The sequence below is a fragment of the Palaemon carinicauda genome, chromosome 2 (assembly GCF_036898095.1).
Source record: "Palaemon carinicauda isolate YSFRI2023 chromosome 2, ASM3689809v2, whole genome shotgun sequence".
In the NCBI taxonomy this organism is placed as follows: domain Eukaryota; kingdom Metazoa; phylum Arthropoda; class Malacostraca; order Decapoda; family Palaemonidae; genus Palaemon; species Palaemon carinicauda.
Genome location: NC_090726.1, coordinates 8731123 through 8756122, shown reverse-complemented (window position 1 = coordinate 8756122; position 25000 = coordinate 8731123). Strand labels below are relative to the sequence as shown.

Below are 25000 nucleotides of genomic sequence, written 5' to 3'. Positions count from 1 at the left end.
TTATTATTTTGCAATAAATTATAAAACAAATTAGATAGACGAATCGGTAGGCTTAGGCATAAAATATAATCTAAGATGTCTCATATATAGCCAAGTAAAATCATTCATAAAGGTAATAAACGATATTGGTTAAAACTATAAAATATTTGATTTATATATTAATGATTCACCATTAAAAATAAACGCATAGTCACGTCACAATATATATATATATATATAAGTTTACGCTATAAAGTAAAGAAAACGTACTATAGAGTGAATGTAAGAAAATTATATTTAAAGGGTAACAAAAGTAATTTTAGAAAAATTCCGATGAAGAAAGGAAAAAGGAAAATCCTCAACTCTTATACTTGTCCTAATGTCATGCAAATGTAAATGAACTTCGATAAGAATTAATTCATGGCCTCCATAACACTCATATCTTTTACATACAACAGAAAATCTTTATACGTTAGAACATGAAAAAATATTTCTAGGTTCAACGACACAGTTTTATTTAATATCCCGTTTGAATTTCTATAAAGATTCCTTACCATAGAATATATATGATATTCACTTTAAATCGTTATGTTATTATAAGCTATATGTGTAAAGCAAACGTAAAATTAAATTGAATGTAAGAAAACTATAATTCTTAGTTGCTGAAACAGAAAGTTACCTCGCTACCTTAATCAAATAGCTTGGGGTGTAATCCTACAATTGATTTTTAACAGGGCAGATAAATAGATAAACTATATACAAAAAGTAACAAAAAATATTTTACATTCAGTAGCAATGTTGAGATAGCTCTTTCACCTATAAACTATGAAACTAGACTTATGTCAACCCCTTCAAAAGAAAAACATAGGAAACAAGATTAAACTTCTGAAGCTCCATAGGTTCAACCGATAAAATAGGAAGATCAATTTCACATTCCGGTCAAAGTAGGGATAAAACTACGAGAATATTGTGCAGTATTGAATATTCTGAAGAAGGAGACGAGACTGGTAGGATTAAGTGCATATATGAAACTATGTACAGGATGGTACCGTCTTAGAGAATCTGAATGCAAAGGATCCGAATCATGAAAAACCCTATGCAACATGTTCAACGAAGTAACTGAAAGATGGTGCCAGATAATAATATCCACATCAGGAATAAGGAATTTAATAGAGGGCAAGTTTTTGTCCCAGAATTAATTATCTAGTTAACAGCAGAAGACTAGGTAGGAGAGCAATACTCAAATCATTGTAGAATGAAAAAAAAAAAAAAAAAAAATCTCAGAGTCAGTTGATCATCTAAAATCTTAGAGGACTTTCTCAAAGTACCATTTTTGTGTAATGGGAGAAGAAACAAGCCGGATGAGTTTCTCAAAGATAAATTTGTAATAACAAATCACACGTAGAATTTTAAGTCAGTTATATATGAATAAAGAATTATTGTCAATGCAAAGATTTAGATGTTGAGGAGCCACTGTTCAAGAACTACTAGCAATCATATATTGAGTTTTGTTAGGGCTCAACCTCATCCACATAATTGGCACCATTCATTTTTCTAGCTAGATCTCTATTAGGGATTTAGCAACCATAAGTCTACATTCAGGAGATGGAATTGATGCTCAAAAAGTAGCATCATCTACTTGTACAACAAGCTTGTTTTCCAAGTAAAACCACATATCATACGTATATAGTATGAAAAGAATAGGCTAAGAACAGTACTCTGAGGAGCACCAGATATTACATTGCTACAATCATGATTTGACCTATCAACAACTACTCTTTGCAATATATTACTTAAAACTTTAATAATGAGGCTAAAGAAAAAAACCATCTCCTACCATCTCTTAAGTTTTAAAATAAATACCTCACAGATAACACTATCAAAGGCAGCAATAAAATTTAGCCAAATGTTATGAATTTTTTCAAACAACAATCAAGTGATTTCTGCAGAACATTGGAAATTGTAAGACGGGTATTACATGCTCCAAGACCTTTGCAATAGTGAAACTGCAAACTAAGGAGCAGACGATTATCTTGAGGGAACCTATTTAGACATTTTACCAGATGACGTTTAAAAATTGTAAACGTTACCAGTTTTTCAGTAAGGGCAAAAATCAGCAGTTTATAAAAAAGGGAAAAATACAATTAGGATCTACGTCTCAATACACATGAAGGTCCAGTTGTGTTTTAATCATGCGGGAGTGAAAAGCTGAACTTGTTAGTTTAGCTTCAGTAAAACAGGAATGAAGTTGTACCGTGAGTGTTTGATACACGCTTGTTCACTATAAAGGATTTGCTTTTTTATCTTATGACTCGGTCTTCCCTGCACTGATAATAGACCAACCTGTATCTTGCAAGCTCAGGTTTTATTTTGTTTGAGTTTTTGTGATGTTCTTGCTCACAAGACCTGGTATTTAAGTTTGATGTCTGTTTAATAAAGTTTAGTTGCATTCACCTCGCCTCTCAGTTACAACGTAACTGCCCACTCGCACACTGGTGACCATCGGAGGAAGGACCAGCTCCATCCCGCCTTCCCCTTATTGGTGTGTCTTACTGTTACAATGCTGCTCACTAAACTTGACTCTTCAATACACGCCCCCTCAGTGAAACTACTGCCCTTTGCCAGCAGAGAAGCATTCGCTTGGTTCCAGCGTGCCGAAGTCAAGTTTTGCCTTAAGGGTGTGATTCACTCAAGTACTAAAGCACAGTATGTTCTCACGGCGATCCACAAGGACACTTTCCCGGAAATCTCCGATTGGATTTGCAGGTAAGGGGACAACTCAATAGCGTACCATGCCCTCAAAACATTTCTCCTGGAGCATTACTTGTCATTGTCAGCCGCCTGTATAGTCAAGCCTTTTCAGCTCTCGCAGCAACCGTTGGGTGACCAAAAGGCTTCACTTGCCCTCAGGGTATGCGCTGTCATACCCAATGTTAATATTTTGCCCACATTCATATTGACGTAGTAAGTCCCCTATCCCCTACTCTCATTACAAGGATATCGTTACAAATTTACTGTCATTGACTGCTCCACTTGTTAGCCTGAAGCCATTCCCATGGAAACTGCAACATCGGCCTCATGTACATCTACCTTACTCTCAGGGGGGATAGTGAGATTCTGTATTGCTGAGCATATTACTTCTGACAGGGACACCACTTTCACCTCTCAATTGTGGAGATCATTAGCAAACCTCCAGGTCATCACCCTGCTTCCAACGAAATGGTTAAACGTTTTCATCGCACCCTCAAAGCAGCTCTGATGTCCTGCTGCAATGACTCCAACTGGTTTACTCAGCTTCCTAGGTCTTCCTGGAATTAAGAACCACTCCTAAAGACGGCCTGGATGTCTCAGAAGCTGGAATAGTGTATGCTTATTCCTGCCAATTTTTTTCCGCCTACAATCTCGTCCGATGATTTCCAGTGCCTATGTCACGTTGTTGGAAAATTTACTCCTTGCTGCTAGACTTATAAGCCCCCAGTGAAGCAACACATACTGACAAATCTGCAATCAGAAATGCACGTTTTCCTGTGCAACTACACTAGCAAGCCACCACTTACATCCCATTACACGGGCCCTTTCCTCATGATCCATTGTACGCCGAAGGCTTTCTTAACTAACATTAATGGCAAAAAAGACTGGGTCTCCATTGATCATCTAAAACCTGCATATCTCTTGCCAGATGACCTGCTTACAGAACGCCTCTCTAGAGCAGGGCCCCCTATTTCCCATGTAAGTAATTTTTATTGGGGGAGACATGTACCGAATGTGTTTCATACACGCTTGTACTCTGTGACGGTATTGCTTTTTTATCTTATCACTTGCTCTTCCCTGCACTGTCAATAGACCAACCTGTGTAAGCATACTAACTCATGTTTTATTTTTTTTCTTTTAACTTTTGTAACGTTCTTGCTCGCAAGTCCTGGTATTTAAGCTCGGTGTCTGTTTAATAAAGTTTAGTTGCATTCACCTCGCCTCTTAGTTATAACCTAACGTCCCACTCGCACAAGGTAGATTGAGTTTCTCATTACTCTGTTTAATGCCAAGCACATCAGCCAAAAGGGTTGCTTTTCCCTTTTGTCAGTGAGTGATAGAGCCATCTGCTTTAAGCTAAGGAGGAACTGTTAAGTTAACTGCAATGAGTGCAGATTTGATGGTAGCATACCATTTATATTTCTTGGTTGTATCAGAAAAGGTTCCTTTTATGGCTCTAGGATGAGCATAGTTATTCCAAGTCAAATTTGATGTTATTTTTCCAAAGATGGTAAACTTACTCTTTCTCTAAATAACCACGTTTACAATCAATCTTGAAACAGCATTTGTTCCTCATTTGGCATTTCAACACATGAAAAGGGACGCACCAATATATTATATTGACCAGATTTTCATACACGAGAACAACTCGCGTGGTTGATGTCAGCAACCCTCGATATGGCTTGAATATCTTTGGCAGAACTTTCTCCAAGGGGTTGGTCATTGGAATCCATGGGGAGATAATTCTTTGGTTTGGATTCTGAGCTTAAGGATTAAGGCCCATCATTACATATGAAGCAACGAGGCTTTCCTGTTCCTATGAACCCAGATCTATGGCTGCATCCACACAAATTCTTTCCTCACGATGACAGAATCCACAATCATTTAAATCTCTTATGACAAGAGAGGCCGAAATTAATTCTCAAGCTATTCATGTAAACATGCTTTTCCTGCTAAGATTCTAAATGGCAAGAATACTTCTTCTTCCATAGCACGTTTGTCTAGTAAAAAATAATCAATGATTTGAAATCAAGTGAGACATTTTGTAATGGAATTTGAAAGGTTGGAGAGCAGTAACAGGTCATCTGAAAGATTCTCATTTACATTTGCATGATTTTTATAAGCAAATATGAATCTATAATAGGAAATTATTCGTTCAATCCAGGTTAGAATTATCCAGTTCCTTTCTCTTCTCTTTCATTTGGTGATCACTTACACCGAGGAATTTTAATTGATATACATTAGACTTTGCAGAATTCAATCTTCAACTTGATTTTTTTTTATTATTTTTTTTTCAAGGTGTGGCGAGTAATGAATATTTTAAAAAAGCAATTAGAATATCATTCGATTGTTTCATTTTCTTTCCTGGTGAGAACATCTGTGATAAGTAATCTGCATTCACAATTTAATTATTCAGCTTCTCATTCTATTCTCATAACCCAACAAATTAATTTTAGTACTCACAATCTTTAGTGGAGTGGTCAAAGACCTTTTAAATATGTATGGTATTCTGTTATCTGCTGAAAATTAAGCTGTATTTTTTTTCAGCATCCGTTAGAATTTTGTATGGAGGTCGATGAATGCTTGAATGCACATTTTTAGCTTACATACCCATTCTATCAAAACTATAGAAACATTCCAACGGAATATCCCATACATGTAAAGTCAAGGAAGAAAGCTGGAAGAAATTTGGGAAATAAAATAGGAAACTTTTAAACCTCGTCACCTCTCATTTTATTACTCATACATTTTCAGAGACGTTTTGTTAACAATTCATTGATTACAAAACAACACTGGAACAGAAATGCTTGGTCTTCCATTTAAAAGGTTACGTTAAAATGAGCATATACATCCCATTGCTTTCTTTTAGGTTATCAGTTTGGCAAAAACTCGTACTTCAGTAGCAGCTTTAACACTGAAATATGCTCCAAACAGGAAAATCTGTGCTTTCATTAAATATACCATGAACTAATCTAATTGCAGATAGGTTACAAGAGTTTGCGTTTTGTAATTAATTGGCAAAGTGAAAATCTAATAATATGGCAACGAGCTACTACTAGGTCTACCAACCTATATAAATTCTTGAAATATAAGACATTAAGGAAAGATGTCATATCAAGTTCTTTGTCAAGATTTAAACTGAGACTATAAGTGGTTGCATCTTCTCTCTCAGACGTGTCCTTGGAATAGTTGCACATTTATCCTTATCAAATCTTTGTAAATCTGAGAGTTGTTGGTAATCCTTGACGCCCGAACAATATGTATTACCAGAGCAAATTTTATAAAACCCTTTACGAAGTTAATATTTATTTTGTTCTAAATACAACTTACCTAAATATAAAAAATAATTGAAAGTTATAATGTTAATTACACTAAGTCCATTTGCATAAATTGTTATTTAATTACCTTTTACTATGGAAAATATTATAGTTTCTTGTTTGAATAGCTGAATAATTGTAGTTTCTCTAGTTGCCAAGAGGTGGCCTCAGTGTATCCTTTTCAGTAAAATATACTTGAAATCCAGTTTTAACACTGAAATATGCTCCAAATAGAAAAATTTATGCTTTAATTGAATAAACCAACAAGTAATCAAATAACAGGTAAGTTCCACAGTTTGTGTTTTGTAATCAATAGGTTACGCGAAAACGGAACAGTATGGCAATGAGAAAGTAGTACAAACCTTAATAAATTCTTGAAATTGAGGAATCGAAGGAAAAATGTCACACCACGTTGTTTTGTCAAGATTTAAACTAAGATTATAAGTGGTTGTGTCTTCTTTCTCCGACGTAACCTGGGAATAGTTGCATTTTCGACATTTGTTCTTGTGGTTGTTCTTGCCGTTCACTGTAGGTCGAGGAACTATGTGTATTACCAGAACAAAAATCGTAAAATCCTTTACAAAGTTTATATTAATTCTGTTTCAAATACAACTTTCCTAAAAATTGAAAATCGGTTAGTAATAATATTTTTATCACAGTAATTCTATTTACTTAAATCTTAATTTGTTTACGCTTTACTATGAAAAAAATAATAGTTTCTTGTTAGAATTTCTGAATAATTGTAATTTCCCTAGTTGCCAAGAGATGGCGTCAGTGCATCCTTTTTCAGTAAAATATACTTTAAAATGCTTGAGGCAGTAGCGAAGTGGAAAATGACTAATAACGACAGTTTGCATTCGAAATAAGTCTTTGCACCAATTTCTGAGCTTTTAAAATATCACCTCGCATGTAAAACTTCTTACCTTATCTTTTTAGGTTTATCAAAAAAAAGAAGGAATAAAAAAGTATTGTGAGTCAACAAAATCATTTATGGAATAACATGCAGAGTATAACTGCGCTAGTATTTTTAATTCGGGTAGAATTGTTGCAATGAACGCCTATTAGGAAATCCGCAGTTTGTTTAATGGTTCAAAAGCGATTTTACACAATAATAGTACCGTAATAAACGTTCAAAAGATAATCCATAATATTTAGTGCATCATCAAACTTTATTTTGATGATAATAATAATAATAATAATAATAATAATAATAATAATAATAATAATAATAATAATAATAATAATGATGATAAAATTATGTTATTGAAAATTACGCAGCTAAGCTTTCACGAGTCTTTTAACCTCCAATCTTGAAGCAGCTGTATTCCTTAGAACATTGTTTTATATAAAAATAAGTCACGGATTCAATTTTTTCATAATCATAACAATTGTAGTTATAATGATATCACCCTCAACCATGATTAAGGAGCAATCTTTAATGCCATCTACGGTATTCTGTATAAGGCAAACTGTATGGGATGCCCCTCTTACGGGAGCCTATAGGTTTATCTCCTGAGTCATCAGCAGCCATTGCTTGGCCCTCCCTGGTCCTAGCTTGGATGGAGAGGGGGCTTGGGCGCTGAACATATAATATATATGGTCAGTCTCCAGGGCATTGTCCTCCTTGCTAGGGCAATGTCACTGCCTCTTGCCTCCTCTGCCATTCATGAGCGGCCTTTAAACCTTTAAATGATACACGTTTGCCGAGCAGAAAAATTTCTTGACAGCATAAACTTACTAGTATAGAAAGTTCTGATTAAATAAATGCAAGTTAATAATTAGCTCTCATAGTGTTGATGTCGCTTACTCATTGTTTTTATTCTGTGAGTAAATTCAAATTACCCTTTCACTAAATTATAGTTTGATCAAATAGCTGGTATTGTTGGTGATTTAGTTGACAATTTGTACCCATACTTGAAAAAAGACTATTTGATACATTTTCAGCCGCTCTAAGAAGAAATAAGAGATAAATAAAAGTGGGAATTATTTTATGTCACTATACATTTATAGTACTCTAATGTTCATCGTGTAAGATTGGTCAGCTAAGATCATAAGAAGCCAAAATGTGGCTATAAAGATAACCATTTAATTTACATACACTGTTAAAAAAACCCGTAATTTTAATCGGAAATTCTTCGTAAAAGTATACTTTTCTCAACCCTATCTTAGTAAAATACAAGCGATCGTAATTTTCATCCTACTTTATCATTATCTTTTACGGGTTGGTGACAATAATATCACTCCTTAACATCAATATATTCGTTTTTGAAGCGGTAAATACCTGGCAACATTTATTCCAGGATTTTTACCGATTTTTATGGCAAATTTTTAAGTGTGACGTGTTCTTACCATGTTCTAATCCAGAGAACTCTGCTGTGGCTCAGACGAAGGGCCAGAACTTTTGATTGTCCTTGGCGCCAGAGATGCCATACTTCAAGACATAGAATTGGGAAAATAACCCAGGAAGAGTTTAAGGTTCTTGAAAATACTATGACCATTCAAGATGGGTCCACAGAGATCGATTTCTTTAGGGAGAGTTTCATAATGATAAGTGAAAAGTAAATAATTTAAAATGTTTTTATGAAGTTTCCTGTACATAATGCATGAAAGCTCGATATGGCAACAGAAAGGAGAGGATATTATTTAAGATGTGATGAAAATTTACCTAAAACCTACTATAATAGATATTTTTTTTTATTATAAAAGAAGGCAACATCAATATGTACAAATATATTAGTAATAGCAAGTAAATGGGTGTAAGCTGGAATAATTACTGAATATATTTGTGTAGAACTGAAGCACAGATGCCAAATGTGATACTGGTGTCATGCTAATGAAACTTGAATTCATATTGTACTTAGATGTAGCGTGCTTGTACTGCATGTGGAAGGAGATGAAGATGAGGTACTAGTTATGTATTGCAGAGCAGTTAAAGTGATTTCATTCATGTAAATCTTAATTTGATTCCGATTTGCCATATAATAATAATACTGTAGTTTCTTGTTTGAATATCTGAATATCTACATAGTTTATCTAGCTACCAACATATGACGTAAGTGTACTCCTTTTCAGAAAAAAAATATTTCTTCGTTGCTTGAAGAAGGCTTCTCCATGGTCGTACGTTATGTCTCCTGTTACTTTCTACTCCGTTGTCTGTCATAGGGTGATTTCCTTCGTGTCTTGGTTCTGATTCGTTTTCCAATGGTTTCTCCGGCTGGGAATTGCAGCTGCTCACGATTTCTTGGATAGTTTTGGTCAGCATGTACTTTTGTACCTAATTTGATGTACAAGTTATGAAAAAAAGGCAATTAGCTCATTAATATTCTCTTCACATTACAATATTCATCATTATACCGATTATATGTTCCATATTTCATTTTCATCATCATTATCTTGTAAAGAAAGAAAGAGAAATAATATAATACTTATCTCTATGACTAAAACCTAAGAGATTTTAGCTGAATCTATTTTCAGAAGAAATTCTAAAGCTCCTTATTAACACATGAACAAAGCAGTGGGCTTTTAAATCTTCTTATCTTAAAATACAAGTTGTAGCTTTTTGTTATCACAGTTCTTCCAAAAAGCATAGCAATATCTTTTCAAACATTTCAAGTGATAATGGGAACGCACCGAAATGCCAATCACTAAGGAGACATGATTAAAAGTAACAATAACTTCAGATACTGCCCTTAATTAAGGCGGAAATATTTGTTAAAAGTAGAGCAATACTCCCAGAAATGTTAGTATTTCCTTTTATCAGTTAGGGATCCATAGAAGGTTGATAAAGATTAAGATAAGACCAGGCTACACCAGTCCCTTGGATCATATGTTTATGATTAGCACACTACAGAGAAGGGAAGGTTCCTCGGAGCCAAAACTACTGTACTTCTTATCTTTTCTTACCTATTCTTTTTGGATGCCTCATCGCTTCAAGTTGGTAATTCAGTTGCTCTTCCTCCTCCTGCTTCGAAGCCGACGGCCAATTCGGCATGAAAGAGAAAGAAGTTTTATTGATTATAAGTGACTGACTAACACATGTCATACTTTGCTTAAATTCATGTAAAATAGGCCGCATTTTACAAATATTCTGTATAAACGGTTTAAGTAGACCAGCAATATGCCTGTAAGTATAATACAGTATACATATGCATATAGGTCAATGGTAAAAAGTTGATTTTCAATAATATATATCCCTCTATATTTTTTTATTATGAATACACATTATGGTTCATACATGAAGTTCTGTTTTTCATTTATAGAAACGCTCGTAGATAATCATGATAATTTCTAATATTTTATTAATATAAGCAGACGTTTGATTGCTGTTATATCCTACACTGAAAAAAATTTGTATTAAAAAAACCGTAAATGTTTGGCAACATATATTCCAGGGCTTTTACCATTTTAAAAACGGATAGATTGACGTAAATGAGAGATATTACGCAAACCAACCCTTAAAAGATAGTAACAAAGTTAGGTAAAATTACGGTCGCATGTATTTTACTGAAATACGGTTAAGAACAATATATTTTTACGGAAAATTTCCGATTAAAATTACGGTTTTTTCTAACAGTGTACCCTTTGAACTTATGTGATATTCATTGTTTTGTACTACTGTTTTATCCATTATTTAAAATTCTCATAAAACAATATATACGATCAATTAATATTGCCTCCTCATCTCTACAACAATTAGCTAATTTTTTTCGTGATCCTTAATCATTCATACCTCCGCGTATTTCACATGGTTAGGTCCATTCCAAACCACAAAAACCATCAGCTTAATCAGGAATTTTGAATGTTAGAATCCTCGTCTAAGAATTTGCGACTGCATTCTTTTATGATGATAGGAAATGACATTAAATGCATAGCTGATTCAACCTGTGAAATCGCTTCTTAATTTTCCATGCTTGAGACAAGCAAACAGAAACCCTGGACCGGGATAATGACTAACATCATGACAAATATAATCTTCCTAATATAGTAAAAAGCAAGTGTCTGACTATATATCTATATATAAAGTAGGTTGGCCTGAGATACTACCGCTAGAGAGTTATAAGACCTTTTAACTGGCCAGACAGTACTACATTGGATCCTTCTCTCTGGTTACGGCTCACTTTCCCTTTGCCTACACACACATATACACACACACACTGAATAGCCTGGCCTATTCATTACATATTCTCCACTGTCCTCGTACACCTGACAGCATTGAGATTAGCAAACAATTCTTCTAAATCCGAGGGGTTAACTACTGCGCTGTAATTGTTCAGTGGCCACTTTCCTCTTGGTAGGGTAGAAGAGACTCTTTAGCTATGCTAAGCAGCTCTTCTAAGAGGACACTCCAAAAGAAAACCATTGTTCTCTAGTCTTGGGTAGTGCCACAACCTCTGTACCATGGTCTTCCACTCTCTTGTGTTAGAGTTCTCTTGCTTGAGGGTACACTCGGGCACACTATTTTATCTTATTTCTCTTCCTCTTGTTTTGTTAAAGTTTTTATTGTTTATATAGGAGATATTTAACTCAATGTTACCCTTCTTGAAATATCTTATTTTTCCTTAAGTTTCCTTTCCTCACTGTGCTATTTTTCCTGTTGGAGCCCCTGGGCTTATAGCATCCTGCTTTTCCAAATAAGGTTGTAGCCTAGCAAGTAATAATAATGATAATTATATATATATATATATATATAATATATATATATATATATTCATATATATATATATATATATATATATATATATATATCTATATATATATGTATATATATATATATATAAATGTATATACTTTTTTTCTGTCATTTCAATGGGGAGAAGGAGTAGTCACAATCTGGTGAGGCGGGTGGTACCGCAAGAGGTACACTCGCAAACTACACTCCCACAAATGACCAAACCAACAGTTGTAGTTAGTTAAATGGAAGGGTGAGGGAAGGATTGAATCTGTGTGTGGGTGTGCTTGTGAGTGCATATCTATCTAAATATTTAGACGTCATTTTATACGGCTCGGGTACAATAGTAACTAAATGACTATCATTATCTTAAAACTCGTCAGCATCAAGGATCTGGCAGACCTCTTCTGCAATGGGGGTTCAAGACTCTTCGGCAAAGCATAACTGCCGAGCCCCTCAAATTACTTTAAAAAGATTCTTTCCAAGTCTTTTCATCTTAAAGATCCGTTGTGAGTTCGTAATATTAAACATCCGGGATATCAGTGTCAAGGATCTCTTTCGTATTTTTTCCTAGATGTCTTTATTTTGATGGCTAATGAACGTCATTCTTTCCCTGACGCAAGAACGCCCACGTCTGGTGAAAACAGTCGAGATTCTAAAATTCACAATAACAAAGCACTAACACTTTTCTTTCACAACAAAAGAATCTTCAATCCCCTCTTTTTCCGCACGAGCTTCTCTATCCAGAAAAATCTTATCATTTCAATTAAGCAGAAAAGAGTTCTTCAGAGGTTTCATGCATAAGAAAACTCGAGAGTTTCTTCTTTCCAAGAAAGACCTTAAAGGATACTCAAACTTGGAAAACACTCGTAGGTCTTACGATTATGAAAGACTCGCCAACTTTCTTCTAAAAACTCTTTCCAATTTTTATTCATGGCAGCTTTTAAAATATTCATGATACTATTAGCATATGATAAATAAAGCAGAAAGCAAGACCAGACGTATATAGATGCAAAAAGAACCATCATTTAAAGAAATAACTAGATCTTATGATTCTGAGTTGGACATATCAGCACATTATTTCTTTTAAGTGTGTCAGCCTGTGATGTGTTTTCTTGTAGCTAAAAAACAAAGGATTTGACTGTGGAATGTAATGGCAAGAATTAATACATATGATATTGACGGTGGCATGAATTGGCAAGGACGAATACATATGATATTGACTGTGGCATGTATTGGCAAAAATGAATACATATGATATTGACTGTGGCATGTATTGGCAAGTATGAATACATATGATACTGACTGTTGCAAGTATTGGCAAGTAAGAATACATATGATATTGACTGTGGCATGTAATGACAAGAATAAATACATATGATATTGACTGTGGCATGTATTGGCAAGGATGAATACATATGATGTTGACTGTGGCATGTATTGGCAAGGATGAATAAATGTGATGTTGACTGTGGCATGTATTGGCAAAAATGAATACATATGATATTGACTGTGGCATGTATTGGCAAAAATGAATACATATGATATTGACTGTGGCATGTATTGGCAAAAATGAATACATATGATATTGACTGTGGCATGTATTGGCAAAAATGAATACATATGATATTGACTGTGGCATGTATTGGCAAAAATGAATACATATGATATTGACTGTGGCATGTATTGGCAAAAACGAATACATATGATGTTGACTGTGGCATGTATTGGCAAAAATGAATACATATGATATTGACTGTGGTATGTATTAGTAAAAATGAATACATATGATGTTGACTGTGGCATGTATTGGCAAGAATAAATACATATGATATTGACTGTGTCATGTATTGGCAAGTATGAATACATATGATACTGACTGTTGCATGTATTGGCAAGTAAGAATACATATGATATTGACTGTGGCATGTAATGACAAGAATAAATACATATGATATTGACTGTGGCATGTATTGGCAAGGATGAATACATATGATGTTGACTGTGGCATGTATTGGCAAGGATGAATAAATGTGATGTTGACTGTGGCATGTATTGGCAAAAATGAATACATATGATATTGACTGTGGCATGTATTGGCAAAAATGAATACATATGATATTGACTGTGGCATGTATTGGCAAAAATGAATACATATGATATTGACTGTGGCATGTATTGGCAAAAATGAATACATATGATATTGACTGTGGCATGTATTGGCAAAAATGAATACATATGATATTGACTGTGGTATGTATTAGTAAAAATGAATACATATGATGTTGACTGTGGCATGTATTGGCAAGAATGAATACATATGATATTGACTGTGTCATGTCTTGGCAAGAATGAATACATATGATGTTGACTGTGGCATGTATTGGCAAGGATGAATACATATGATGTTGACTGTGGCATGTATTGGCAAGGATGAATACATATGACATTGACTGTGGCATGTATTGACAAGGATGAATACATATGACATTGACTGTGGCATGTATTGGCAAGGATGAATACATATGATGTTGAGTGTGGCATGTATTGGCAAGGATGAATACATATGATGTTGACTGTGGCATGTATTGGCAAGGATGAATACATATGACATTGACTGTGGTATGTACTGACAAGGATGAATACATATGACATTGACTGTGGTATGTATTGGCAAGGATGAATACATATGATGTTGACTGTGGCATATATTGGCAAGGATGAATACATAAGACATTGACTCTGGCATGTATTGGCAAGGATGAATACATATGATGTTGACTGTGGCATGTATTGGCAAGGATGAATACATATGATATTGACTGTGGTATGTATTGGGAAGAATGAATACATATGATGTTGACTGTGGCATGTATTGGCAAGAATGAATACATATGATATTGACTGTGGTATGTATTGGCAAGGATGAATACATATGATATTGACTGTGGCATGTATTGGCAAGGATGAATACATAAGACATTGACTGTGGCATGTATTGGCAAGGATGAATACATATGATGTTGACTGTGGCATGTATTGGCAAGGATGAATACATATGACATTGACTGTGGCATGTATTGACAAGGATGAATACATATGACATTGACTGTGGCATGTATTGGCAAGGATGAATACATATGACATTGACTGTGGCATGTATTGGCAAGGATGAATACATATGACATTGACTGTGGTATGTACTGACAAGGATGAATACATATGACATTGACTGTGGTATGTATTGGCAAGGATGAATACATATGATGTTGACTGTGGTATGTATTGGCAAGGATGAATACATAAGACATTGACTCTGGCATGTATTGGCAAGGATGAATACATATGATGTTGACTGTGGCATGTATTGGCAAGGATGAATACATATGATATTAACTGTGGTATGTATTGGGAAGAATGAATACATATGATATTGACTGTGGCATGTATTGGCAAGGATGAATACATATGATGTTGACTGTGGCATGTATTGGCAAGGATGAATACATATGACATTGACTGTGGCATGTATTGACAAGGATGAATACATATGACATTGACTGTGGCATGTATTGGCAAGGATGAATACATATGATGTTGACTGTGGCATGTATTGGCAAGGATGAATACATATGACATTGACTGTGGTATGTACTGACAAGGATGAATATATATGACATTGACTGTGGTATGTATTGGCAAGGATGAATACATATGATGTTGACTGTGGCATGTATTGGCAAGTATGAATACATATGACATTGACTGTGGCATGTATTGACAAGGATGAATACATATGACATTGACTGTGGCATGTATTGGCAAGGATGAATACATATGACATTGACTCTGGTATGTATTGGCAAGGATGAATACATATGATGTTGACTGTGGCATGTATTGGCAAGGATGAATACATATGACATTGACTGTGGCATGTATTGACAGGGATGAATACATATGACATTGACTGTGGCATGTATTGGCAAGGATGAATACATATGACATTGACTCTGGTATGTATTGGCAAGGATGAATACATATGACATTGACTCTGGTATGTATTGGCAAGGATGAATACATATGACATTGACTGTGGTATGTATTGACAAGGATGAATACATATGACATTGACTGTGGCATGTATTGCCAAGGATGAATACATATGACATTGACTCTGGTATGTATTGGCAAGGATGAATACATATGATGTTGACTGTGGCATGTATTGGCAAGGATGGATACATATGACATTGACTGTGGCATGTATTGACAAGGATGAATACATATGACATTGACTGTGGCATGTATTGGCAAGGATGAATACATATGACATTGACTCTGGTATGTATTGGCAAGGATGAATACATATGACATTGACTGTGGCATGTATTGACAAGGATGAATACATATGACATTGACTGTGGCATGTATTGGCAAGGATGAATACATATGACATTGACTCTGGCATGTATTGGCAAGGATGAATACATATGACATTGACTCTGACATGTATTGGCAAGGATGAATACATATGACATTGACTCTGGCATGTATTGGCAAGGATGAATACATATGATGTTGACTGTGGCATGTATTGGCAAGGATGAATACATATGACATTGACTCTGGCATGTATTGGCAAGGATGAATACATATGACATTGACTCTGACATGTATTGGCAAGGATGAATACATATGACATTGACTCTGGCATGTATTGGCAAAAATAAATACATATGATATTGACTGTGGCATGTATTGACAAAAAAGAATACATATGATATTGACTGTGACATATATTGGCCAGGTTGAATACATATGATATTGCCTGTGGCATGTATTGGTAAGGATGAATACATATGATATTGACTGTAACATGTATTGGCAAGAATGAATACATATGATATTGCCTGTGGCATGTATTGACAAGGATGAATACATATGATATTGACTGTGGCATGTATTGGCAAGGATGAATACATATGACATTGACTTTGGCATGTATTGGCAAGAATGAATACATATGATGTTGACTGTGGCATGTATTGACAAGGATGAATACATATGATATTGACTGTGGCATGTATTGGCAAGGATGAATACATATGACATTGACTTTGGCATGTATTGGCAAGAATGAATACATATGATGTTGACTGTGGCATGTATTGACAAGGATGAATACATATGACATTGACTGTGGCATGTATTGACAAGGATGAATACATATGATATTGCCTGTGGCATGTATTGGCAAGGATGAATACATATGACATTGACTGTGGCATGTATTGGCAAGGATGAATACATATGACATTGACTCTGGCATGTATTGGCAAGGATGAATACATATGATGTTGACTGTGGCATGTATTGACAAGGATGAATATATATAATATTGACTCTGGCATGTATTGGCAAAAATAAATACATATGATATTGACTGTGGCATGTATTGACAAAAAAGAATACATATGATATTGACTGTGACATATATTGGCAAGGTTGAATACATATGATATTGCCTGTGGCATGTATTGGCAAGGATGAATACATATGATATTGACTGTAACATGTATTGGCAAGAATGAATACATATGATATTGCCTGTGGCATGTATTGACAAGGATGAATACATATGATATTGACTGTGGCATGTATTGGCAAGGTTGAATACATATGATATTGCCTGTGGCATGTATTGGCAAGGATGAATACATATGATATTGACTGTGATATGTATTGGGAAGAATGAATACATATGATATTGCCTGTGGCATGTATTGGCAAGGATGAATACATATGATATTGACTGTGATATGTATTGGCAAGAATGAATACATATGATATTGCCTGTGGCATGTATTGGCAAGGATGAATACATATGATATTGACTGTGATATGTATTGGGAAGAATGAATACATATGATATTGCCTGTGGCATGTATTGGCAAGGATGAATACATATGATATTGACTGTGGCATGTATTGGCAAAAATTAATACATATGATATTGACTGTGGCATGTATTGGCAAGAATGAATACATATGATATTGCGTGTGGCATGTATCGGCAAGGATGAATACATATGATATTGACTGTAACATGTATTGGCAAGAATGAATACATATGATATTGCCTGTGGCATGTATTGGCAAGGATGAATACATATGATATTGACTGTGGTATGTATTGGGGAGAATGAATACATATGATATTGCCTGTGGCATGTATTGGCAAGGATGAATACATATGATATTGACTGAGGTATGTATTGGGAAGAATGAATACATATGATATTGCGTGTGGCATGTATTGGCAAGGATGAATACATATGATATTGACTGTAACATGTATTGGCAAGAATGAATACATATGATATTGCCTGTGGCATGTATTGGCAAGGATGAATACATATGATATTGACTGTGATATGTATTGGGAAGAATGAATACATATGATATTGCCTGTGGCATGTATTGGCAAGGATGAATACATATGATATTGACTGTGGCATGTATTGGCAAAAATTAATACATATGATATTGACTGTGGCATGTATTGGCAAGAATGAATACATATGATATTGCGTGTGGCATGTATTGGCAAGGATGAATACATATGATATTGACTGTAACATGTATTGGCAAGAATGAATACATATGATATTGCCTGTGGCATGTATTGGCAAGGATGAATACATATGATATTGACTGTGGTATGTATTGGGGAGAATGAATACATATGATATTGCCTGTGGCATGTATTGGCAAGGATGAATTCATATGATATTGACTGTGGCATGTATGGGCAAGAATGAATACATATGATATTGACTGTGGCATGTATTGGCAAGGATGAATACATATGATATTGACTGTGGCATGTATGGGCAAGAATGAATACATATGATATTGACTGTGGCATGTATTGGCAAGAATGAATGCATATGATATTGACTGTGGCATGTATTGGCAAAAATTAATGCATATGATATTGACTGTGGCATATATTGGCAAGGTTGAATACATATGATATTGCCTGTGGCATGTATTGACAAGAATAAATACATATGATATTGACTGTGGCATGTATTGGCAAAAATTAATGCATATGATATTGACTGTGGCATATATTGGTAAGGTTGAATACATATGATATTGACTGTGGCATGTATTGGCAAGGATGAATACATATGATATTGACTGTGGTATGTATTGGGAAGAATGAATACATATGATATACCAACAAGGTAAAGCATGTTGAATGAAATAATATTTTTTCTAATTACTATAACCTTTTCTCTTTTATAAGCTTTTCTCACTACAATTATTTTCCTATTCTCATTTCATTATGACGACGAAACGAAACAAATGACAGAATTCGGTTCTTCATAGATACATACTGCTTGCAACTGGTAGTATAGCCCACGCGTAACCTGTTATACTACAACTAGTTGAAGAAAAGGGAACAGGTCTTTACTGTTTGTATTTTGGATATGCTAGTAAATTATACATGAAATTTTTAAGCACACACATACACCAACCCACATGCACCCACACGCACACACACACACATATATATATATATATAATATATATATATATATATATATATATATATATATATATATATATATATATATATATATATATATACATATATACTGTATATATACACGCGTGTGTTATATATATGTATTTATATACTGTATCTATATGTGTGTACAGTATATATATACATATATATATATATATATATATATATATATATATATATATATACATATATATATATATATATATATATATATATATATATATATATGTGTGTGTGTGTGTGTGTGTGTGTACGTGTGTATGCATGCGTGTGTCAGACAAATATGTATGAATGTATTTATATATATATGTATATATATATATATATATATATATATGTATATATATATATGTGTGTGTGTGTGTTTGTGTGCGAGCTTGTTTGTATTTGACGTGTTTGGGTATCTTTAAGTGTGTACATGGTACATATATAGACAAATATCACTAAAGATCATAATGTCCTTTGAACATAAACAGAGATATTCATATAGATTAAATTAACACTTGGTTTTACCTTACGCTCCCTACTTAGCTCTTCTCGCCACGCCTCTTCGTTTTGAAGTTTGTACAGCAACCTGCAAATGGCAGAAAAAAAGGAAGAACTGAGCTTCATCTTTATAGAAAATAGACGAATCCATGCAAAAAGGAAAATGTAGAAGCAAAAATTTTTTATTTTTTCTCAACGTAAAAAGTTACACGTCTGACTAAGGACATCAACAACTGCTTTAACGGTTTAATCAGTTAACTTGTCTGTGTTGGCTTTTTTTGTGAGTAAGAAAATTGCTATGATTGATTCACGTATTTTCATCAACTTCCTGCTGCTGTCTCTGAGTTCTGCTGACAAAAAAATCACAAGAAAACTCAAGCACTGCTTGTGATTAATTTCGCTTTTTGATTAATTTCAACTTACCTCCGTTTCTCTCCCATGAGAAATTGCATCCACCGTGCTAAAAATCTTGATCAAAACAACTTTTCCTTCGTTATTTCAGCTTGCAACATTAAGGCAGTTGCTTTTAAGTTCAAAGTTTTAAAGGTCACTCATGAATGACAGAGGCAAGGGACAGTGACAACGCCCTATATATATATATATATATATATATATATATATATATATATATATATATATATATATATATATATATATATATATATATATATATACATATATATATATATATATGTATGTATATATTTATAAATATATATGATATATATATGTATATATATATATATATATATATATACATACACACACATACACACACATATATATATATACACACACACATATATATATATATATATATATACATATATTCATAAATAGAGAAAGCAGAAATGTAGGATTGAAAATGAATATGAGTAAATGAAAATACAGAGACAACAAATAAGAGCTATGGATGAATCTCTATTATTGTTAATGAAAATACGTAATTAGGACGAACAGTAAGTGTTTCTCCAGGACAAGAGACCAACATTAAAAGATGGATGAGAATGGGATGGAGAGCGTTTGGTAAATAAAAAGAGATTATGAAATATAAAATGCTACTTTCTCTAAAAAGAAAAGTATTCAATCAGATGGTCCTCCAGTATTAGCTTATGCATCGGGATTTGGAGTCTTACTAAAGCCTTTGAACATAAGCTAGTTACAACTCAAAGAGCTATAGAAAGATTGATGATGAAAATAACATTAAAAGATAGAAAAAGGGCAACATGGATACGAGAGCAAAATAAAGTAGACGGTACTCTAACAACATGCAAGAAAAAGAAGTGGACATGGGCATTACATATAATGAGAAAGATAGATAATAGATGGACATTACGAATAACAAAATGGGTCTCTAGAGATTTCAGAAGCTGGAGACGGAAGAGAAAACAATTGATTGATGAGCTAAGATAATTTGCAGGTCTAGTGTCTTGAAAGACCATAAACAGACGGGGGTGGAAAGACATGTCTGAGGCCTTTGAAGTGCTGTGGATTAGTTATGGTTGATGATACACACACACACACACACACATACACACACACACACATATATATATATATATATAAATATTTGAGAGGTTAAAAGTCATGTATTTAAGCAACAACAAATGTCACACATACGCACACACACACACATATATATATATATATATATATATAGTACTTGGGACGGGTGTTAAAAAAGCTTTTTTTATTCTAACAAGGATGTACGTAAAAGAACCCCTTAAACCCAGCCGAAACTTAATTCGTTTTATTTTTTTTTATTTTTCTCAAGCAAAAGATATAGTTGTATTATCTAAGATTGTCGTTCTATATTTTCTTGAACAATAAATAGTTTTGCCAAGCTGTATTTTTCGTTGCAATGTATCTTGCAATAGCAATATAATAGATTAGCTATGTTTGTAGTGCTGTTATCAAATATGAATGTTTTAGGTATCACTATTAATGCGATGCGTTTATCTATAAAAATGATTGTTTATCAAAAAAAAAAAAAAAAAAAAAAAAAAAAAAAAAAAAAAAAAAAGGCTTATAGCTTCTAAAATACAGTTTGTTATGTTATAATTTCATTTTATACAGTAAGTTACACTAATAGAATACTAGCTTAGCACTACTCAAGCGCCATGAAATACGAAAAGCGCAGCATGATGTAAAGGTAAAACAGTCCATAGATAACAACGATAACAACAAATGCAGATGTATCTACTGTAGTCCACTGCAGGACAAAAGCCTCAGATACTCCATATCAAATCTCTCTGAACAGTAGTCATTTGAAAGCAAATTCTTTGATATGATTTACTTATGTGCAATGAATTGTTTTTAATGTATAAATAAAGTTAAAAAAATTGTGAAATAGCTGTAAATTTTCATTTCCAGTATACATTCGACTACAAAGTTTAATCGTCTAATAAAAATATACACGTTTAAGTAGCTATAATCCCTCGGAGGCTTATAAAACTAGAAAGTAGTACCCTGGTGTGTATGTGGGTAACTACCCTTAAGCTATACCTGTACATGCCAACTTCGCTCGACAACTGAGTTAATGACACTCATTGCAAGCTTTAGCATGACAGGCCTTCAAGGGTACAACTGTCGGCTGAGACTTCACGGTCAATAGTGCTGGACAAATGCACGCTATTTTGAACGGTTTATTAGGGGCAAGGACGCTAGACTAGAGATTGGTAAGGATAGATTTTTCCATCCGAGTTTTGTCTCGTTTTCAGGGGATTCATAAAAAAAAAAAAAAAAAAAAAAAAAAAAAAAAAAAAAAAAAAAAAAAACGGTAAATGTCTGGCAACATTTATTCCAGGATTTTCACCGTTTTAAAGACGGATATATTGACGTAAAAGAGTGATATTACGGTCACCAACCCGTAAAAGATAATAACAAAGAAAGGTAAAATTTTGGTCGCCTGTATTTAACTAAAATACGGCTGAGAACAGTATATTTTTACAGAGAATTTCTTGTTAAAATTACGGTTATTTCTAACAGCGTGTAAATCAAACATCCAAGGCAAAAACCGGAAGTGCCATAGTTCACAGACTTAATTTATTCAATGGTAATATTTTCTGTATTCCTGGATTCTATGGGAGTCATCATTATCGATCGATAAGCATATTGTTCAAAATTGCAACAACCAGTAAAAGCACTTGGACTTATAATGGCTACAACATATAGCGTAGGAAGTATTGGCTGAAGTGTCACAAAATTCGCTCATGACTTTCAAATTCCCTGCAAATCTAACCTAGGTATGTCTCTGATATGAAACTCGCTCACCTTGGGATAGAATTACATCTAAAAAAGGAATTATATATGATCTTATCCACCCTAGCTAAAATACAAACCTATGCCTTTTGTGTTTTCTAACAAAAGTAACATTATGGCTTATCTACTCAACCATAACATATCATATATAATTCTCCTTATTACCAAATCAGAGCTAATTTGTTGTTTTATATTTGTATATATAGTTTATATACATATATATATATATATATATATAGGTAATAGGTTGGCCATGGCACCAGCCACCTGTTGAGATACTACCGCTAGAGAGTTATTGGGTTCTTTGACTGGCCATATAGCACTGCACTGAACCCCTCTGTGATTACAGCTCCTTTTCCTATGCCTACAGATACACCGAATAGTCTGTCCTATTCTTTACACATGCTCCTCTTTCCTCACACACCTGACAATCTTAAGGTAATCAAACAATTCCTCTTAACTCAAGGGGTTAATTACTGCACTGTAATTGTTTAGTGGCTAACTTGCCACTTGGTATTGGTAGAAGAGGCTCGTACACTCGATAGCTAAAGAGCCTCTTCTACCTTTACCAGCTTTTCTAGAAGAACACAGAATCAAACCATTGTTCTCTAGTCTTGTTGGATAGTGCTATAGACTCTGCACCATCATCTTTCACTATCTTGAGTTAGAGTTCTCTTAATTGAGGTTACACTCAAGCATAGTATTCTATCTGTTGCTTTATTTGATTTCCTCACTGGGCGATTTTCCCTGTGGGAGCTCTTGGTTTCTAGCATCTTGCTTTTCCAACTTAAGTTATAGTTCAGCTACTACAACTACTACTACTACTACTAATACTAATATATATGTATATCTACATATACATTATAATATATATATGTATATATATGTATGTATATATATATATATATATATATATATATATATACATACATATATATACATATATATATATATATATATATATATATATATATATATATATATATATACTGTATTTATGTATGAATAACTTGAAGGATGTATTGGGAGGGAAGGCCAATTGCAATGATGAATCAAGAGAGTGGATAGAACGATGTATAAGGTGATTAAGCTGTGGAAGTTTTTTGCTCAGGAGGTTCATCCATGATTTAACAGACAAATACTGGAAGTGGCATTGGCAGCTAAGTTTTGTGGACATAGATCTATGTTGATAGAAAATACGCATACAAACACACAAACAATATATATATATATATATATATATATATATATATATATATATATATATATAAAACTACATGAAAAAACTATAAACTTTATAATACAAAAATTCCCTGAAGAAAGAAAAAGTGAAAATAAAATAAAAAAAAAAAATTCCGAACGGGTTAAAGAATTTCCCTCAGTCGATTAACACGTATGTATGTGTGTGCGAATGTGTGCGTGCATGTGCGTCAATGTGTTCTGCATTACTGCGTATAATCGCGTGATGCGATTCAGGCAATGTCTGAGTTCTTCGTACTTCAACAGCCTCCCTTCGGCACTGTCTGCTATAATCTCTAGTTCCTCACCTTCGTTCGTTTTAATATAATCTTTTTTCTTCATATATATAACCTTCTGTCACTTTTTTTACTGCAGTAGCTTTTGCCCAGAATCTGAGAAGAAATCCGGTTATAGTCCAGAAAAAAGGGTTTGTTCGATTATTTTTGTAAAAATAGATCGCGTGTAATATGAATATAGACGTTTATCGTGGAAAAACGATGAATTTCGTATCATTTATTTTTGTGCTGATTATGTTAGATATAAGTACTGATTTACATGTGAATTTAGATGATAAAATAATCTGACTATTAAAATTACATCTACTTAATTCAGATAAATTCTTAGATTTGATGGCATTGCCTCAATGTTATATTCATATTCTCTAAGATAAGACTTTGACTGGTTTGTCTTTTCGGT

The 25000-nt window shown here is 33.8% G+C and overlaps 1 protein-coding gene across 2 annotated transcripts in view; it reads right to left on the bottom strand.

Moving 5' to 3' along the window:
* Nucleotides 1-8375: 8375 nt before the first annotated feature.
* Nucleotides 8376-25000, bottom strand: part of LOC137615082 (uncharacterized) — a 30230-nt gene continuing 13605 nt past the window's right edge. The window contains exons 4-6 of one of the 2 annotated variants that reach the window (XM_068344723.1): nt 19832-19892; nt 9951-10008; nt 8376-9321 (exon numbers count right to left, since the gene is read on the bottom strand). In XM_068344723.1, coding sequence (XP_068200824.1) covers nt 9182-9321; nt 9951-10008; nt 19832-19892 — 259 coding nt within the window. In that variant the 3' untranslated portion in view covers nt 8376-9181. Of the gene's footprint in view, nt 9322-9950; nt 10012-19831; nt 19893-25000 lie in introns of both variants that reach the window. The other variant, XM_068344717.1, reaches the window with a different exon arrangement.